The sequence below is a fragment of the Octopus bimaculoides genome, chromosome 23 (assembly GCF_001194135.2).
Source record: "Octopus bimaculoides isolate UCB-OBI-ISO-001 chromosome 23, ASM119413v2, whole genome shotgun sequence".
Lineage (NCBI taxonomy): Eukaryota > Metazoa > Mollusca > Cephalopoda > Octopoda > Octopodidae > Octopus > Octopus bimaculoides.
In genome coordinates this window covers 18,040,446-18,045,875 of record NC_069003.1, presented here as the reverse complement: position 1 = coordinate 18,045,875, position 5,430 = coordinate 18,040,446, and the positions used below count along the sequence as shown (strand labels likewise).

The 5,430-nt window shown below is 33.8% G+C and overlaps 1 protein-coding gene across 2 annotated transcripts in view; it reads left to right on the top strand.

Moving 5' to 3' along the window:
- LOC106870535 (lamin-B1) overlaps positions 1 to 5,430 on the top strand; it is a 57,377-nt gene that overhangs the window by 37,293 nt on the left and 14,654 nt on the right. Inside the window, exons 10-11 of one of the 2 annotated variants that reach the window (XM_052976024.1) lie at positions 1,321 to 1,413; positions 3,569 to 3,595. In XM_052976024.1, the coding sequence (XP_052831984.1) occupies positions 1,321 to 1,413; positions 3,569 to 3,595 (120 nt within the window). The remainder of the gene's footprint in view (positions 1 to 1,320; positions 1,414 to 3,568; positions 3,596 to 5,430) is intronic. The other variant, XM_052976025.1, reaches the window with a different exon arrangement.

The following is a 5,430-nucleotide window of genomic DNA, read 5'->3' as shown; positions in this document are numbered from 1 at the left end:
CTGTTGCTATCTTCCTCTCTCTCTCTCCTGCTCTCTTTTACACTGTTGCTATCTTCCTCTCTCTCTCTCCTGCTCTCTTTTACACTGTTGCTATCTTCCTCTCTCTCTCTCTCTCTCTCTCTCTCCTCTGTTTGGGTAACCATGTATGTCCTGCACAGCAGCACCTGTTTCTGTCCTCATTCTTGATCTCTCTATATGGCCACGTAACCATGTACCTCTACAGCAAGACACTTGTTTCTGTCTCTTTGTCACACTCCAACCTTTCATCATCTAGCACAAGATTACCTCCTCCAATGCCCTCTTCCCTCTTAAAGGATCTTTGTCTTGCAAGTGCTGGTACCACATAAAAAGCATCCAGTCAAGTGACTCTACCCTTTCAGAGATGGCTTCAAAATAAATTGGGTGTATTTTATATAGCAAACACAAATCCTTAAACAGATGTCATAGGTACCCTTACTCTATCAATGAGCCTTCTAAGATATAGCTCATCATAAAGCAAAGCCATACCACTGAAAGATGAGTTTAACTAATGTGTGTTAAGTTTTTTTTCCCAACCATATTTCAGGTTCAGTCCCACTGTGTGGAATCTTAACCCTTTAACATTTAAGCTGGCCATGTCTGGCCCAAATATTCTACTAGTTTTATATTCAAACAGGCCAGATCCAGCCTCTCACACCTAGCCTACAATGTCATTCTAAAAATAAAAATCACCTCTTCAAAATCTTGAAGCTACGAGATAATGAATGATTGATTCAAAACAATGTGAATGAATAAGCATTACATTTGACGAGAAATTTAAATGCTAAAGAGTTAAGCAAGTGTCTTCTGCCCAAAGCTTGGTGAGTGGGTTTAGTAGTTAGAAACTGTGTGGAAGCTTGTCATGTGTTTGTGTCCTCTTGTTTGGACATCATGTGATAGTTGTAAATATCACTGTCACATAAGCAGTGTCATTCATTTCCAATCTTCGGCAAAAACATGTCTGGCCATGATGGAAATATTACCTTGCTTGAAGAACTGGTGAAGGTTGATGACAGGCAGGGTATTAGCCATAAAAAAATCTGCTTCAATAAACTGACCATTGCATGCATTGAAAAATGGACATTAAAACGAGGAAGAAATAGGTATGTAGAACAATATTAGGTGATCACTAACTGAAATCAATGTAGATTTGACTTGAGTGAGATGACCTAGTAAAACATTGAAATGGCTGAAGTTTGTCCTATTATGATGTCTTGTGAAATTCATTAAAATGTGAAGTCTGATGTTTTGTGACACAAACAAATGAAAATAGTTTTAATTTTGTTTCCTTTCTTTCTTCAGGAAATGGCCAGTTGTGAGATGTCAAAATCTATGTTACACACTTCTTCGAGTTTCAGGAGTGCAGCACCCAGAGATGACTCTATTGATAGCTCCGTGAGTACTCAATCAGATTTTGGAAATTAGAATTTATATTTATATTATCACAAGATGCTTTTGAATGACACAATCTAAGTGATTACCTGCTGTCTACAACATTCATTCCATCTCTGTCCTGTATAATATATGCACTGTGTAAACAACCGTGAAGCCCTGCTCATTGTTTTAAGATATACATTGTTTATATTATATAGGTGCAGGCATGGCTGTGTAATTAAGGAGCTCCCTTTGCAGACCATGCAGTTTTTGGTTCAGTCCAATTGTACAGCACATTGCGCATGTGTCTTCTGTAGCCCCAAGCCAGTCAATACCTTCTGAGTGAATGTATGTCCCACCCTCAACTCACATTGAGTTGAGGATGATTTGGTATCTATGTAGTCACAGCAGATATACACACCCTCTTGATCCTCTCATCCTAGATTCAGTGGTACATCTGGGATGTAATAGTTAGAGAGAAAGAGTGGACTACACCAATAATTGATTTGTATGCTTTTCAACTTTGTAGATTGGTGTGAAATGCAATGAAGTGCCTTGATCATTGTACTACTTGGTTCAGCTGTCAAAGCCACTATCTTAAAGTTGTCAGCTCAGCACTAATCACCTGTCTAGGTGCTATCGTGTGTGTGTGTGTGTGTAGAATAGGTACAGGCATTGCTGTATAGTTCAGAAGCTTGCCTCCAAACCATATGGTCTTGGGTTCAGTCCCACTGCATGGCACCTTGGGCATGTCTTCTTACTATAGCTTTGAGCCAACCAAAGCATTGAGAGTGGATTTGGTACACAAAAACTGGAAAAAAACGCTTGTGTATGTGTGCTCCTATGTTTGATATCACCATCAAACTAGTGATGTTATTTGTTTCCAGGTTTCTGTGAAACATATCTAGAAATGAGGAAATATCTTGGAAAATGGTGATAGTAACAGGAAGGGCATCCTGCTGTAGAAAATCTGTTTCAACAAATTCCATCTAACCCATGCAGGCATAGAAAAGTGATCATTAAGATGATATGTGTGTATGTCACTGTCCTGTATGTTTATTCGCTATTCCCTGTGGCTTGCCACTAGTACCACTACAAATGAACTAGATCATCATGAAATTGTTACGATCTTTTGGGCAATGACTGGTGTGGAATTAATATCTTTTATGTGAATTTTCTATTTATTGTGGAACATCATTTAATGTTCACATATATATATCTATAAATTTAGAATGGAAATAGAAGTGTGTCAACCCAATAAAAAAAAACTTGTAATTTGTTCTGCTCTGATTATATTCTTTTATACCCCAATCGATTTTTGTGAAGAAAGGTGAAATAGCAGTTGATATAATCATCTTGAAGTAAAAAAGAAATACCTTGAATGTGGTGCCTCAGCATGGCCACAGTCGAACAACTAAACTCAGTTTAAAACATAATTCAACTCCAGCTGGGTATATCAACTTGGTAACTAATTCATCTGGTATGTGTGTGTGTGTGTATATATATATATATTTTCAACATATCTTCACACTCTTTAATTTGAGAATTTTAATGAATTGCCTTGTTAAAAATCAAAATTAGTTGAAATAATTTCTGTCTAATTTTGTTATCTTAATAATTTATTGAATTTTTAACATTTTTTTGTTTATTTTTGTATTTCATTAATTAAAATCTTTGTTCAAATATTTTGTAATTCTAATATTGTTTATCAATTTTATTTTATTTAACATTATCTAAATTGAATTGGTCACTTGTTGGCCAAACTGTCAAAGTTGTTGGTCCAGTATTGGCCAAGTTATTTCTGTTAATTTCATTAATGCAAATTATGGATGTAATTTTAATAAATCTGTTAATTTATAATTGTTTTTACATTGATTAACTCCCTTCGTTCTAATTTGTAACCTGTAAAAGTAAATTTATAATCCACACATCACATTATTTAAATGTTTTTAATAATTTTTAAAATTATAATTTGTGTTGCATAATTAATTCTTCTGATGTTGCCCTATCAATATTTTTCAACACAAGCAAACAACTGCTTGTCCATTAATTGATATAAACTTGTTGAAGTGAACACGGCCAATGCTAACGAAGAAACACACCCCACACCCTGCAATGCTAATGATTTAATATGATATATTAACCCATTTTAAGCAGAAAGCCTTTTTCTTTCCAGGTCTACCAATACTCTCGCCGCCATCTTGTACGTATAACTGTATTGATCTCAGAATGTCTTGAAACCTTTACACTTGGTGATTGCAACACACTCAAAGAATTTAAAAACTTTGTCGTTCACTCTATTCGGTGGGGGGGTCTCCCTCTACCCTTCCCCACTCTTTCTCTCTCAATTTCTTTACTTGGGTGAGCAAGTGGCGGAAGTGTCCTTAGAACCATTTCTCTTTCTCCTTCTTCTCTTCAGCTCTGGAAAAGTTTTCTCCCTGGATATGAAACACATGTATATATAAATGACTGAATGATATCCTTTATCTTCTACTTGTTTGTCATTGGACTGGCCATGTTGATTTGTTTAGTTGAACAAATCAACCCAGCACTTATTTTGCTACTTCTATCAATCTCTTTTGGCAAATCTGTTCAACGCTGATTGTAAAGCATGTGTACAATTATATTTAACTCATTTGTGTACACTTTTATGTGAATAGAACTTCGCTGCAGAACTTCTTTCAAGAGAAAAATTCTCTTTATAGACAATATATGTGAAAGTGTATCATTGGACCATAGGACACTTGTGTTCCTGTATCATTATTCTTCTTCAGATAAAGATACAGAATATGTCACACACAGCCCACTTAAAATATGCTGCTGAAATTTATGTACATTCAATATGCCCATGTAACTTTTATGCAATCAGATACAGTAACTAGAGGCACATGTAGTAGTAAGATGTGCTGATCCCCCCCCCCCACCTTCTGCTTTAGTCTCTCATCATCCTCTCTCTTGGGTAAAATATATCTCCCACACAAAATCTGATTAACTGACAGTTTTTAACATTCTTTGATGGTGTTGAATCCAACATTCAGCTATTGCAGCTTCTTCTGTTTCTGGTTTAAATCTCCTTCCTGTTGTGTTTAGCTGCGCTTGCTTGAATCAATGTAGAGGGAACTATTAATGTGTAGTGCACTTTCTGAGTTCTAAAACAAACAAAAACATTTCTAATTTTTGTTTCAATAATTCAAGTTACATGTTTTATTTACTGTCTTTCCCTAAAAAGACATTTATATGTTAATATTTGATATATCAAATATATTGTGTAAATTTATAAGTTTAATTTTTTTTTTTTATCATTAAATATGTATAGTTATATATAAAATATATTGGACATGTGTATATACATTTAAAATTTATATTAGATATGTATATATATATGTATTTGTTCAGTGTACACACTATATATACATACATATATATATATATACACACATGTATAGTGTGTTTGTATGTACATATGTATCTATCTATGTGTATGCATGTGTGTGTGTGTACATTTATAATTAAAGAGTTAAATTCAGAAACAGTGTGGGTCAATCAACAAATTCCTGGATGCAAAATTTTAAACATACTTTTAAAAATATAGATACATTAATACAATTTAATACAGATAAATAAATATATATGTGTGTGTATATATATATATATATATATATATAAAAGTACCACTTATAAATATATACAAATATAGATTAAAAGGATGTAAAAAATATCCGAGGTGTAAATAATGTAAAACATGTATGGATTATGCAAATCAACAGTGAGAAAGTTTCTAAGTGATCAAGTAGCAAAAAGAATTTTAAAACAGTTCAAAGAGAAAATAACTACATTGCAATAAAAGTTAGCTGTTAGGAGCAGGCCGCTTCTCGAGTACATTTTAGTAAGGTAAGAAAGTTGGAAAATTTACTTTATTCGGGTAAATAATGTCCCCTTCATCAGGAAGATGTTGTAATGTAGTTATTACAATATAGGTATATATGTGGATATAGATATATATGGAGATATATATATATATAGAGAGAGAGAGATGTG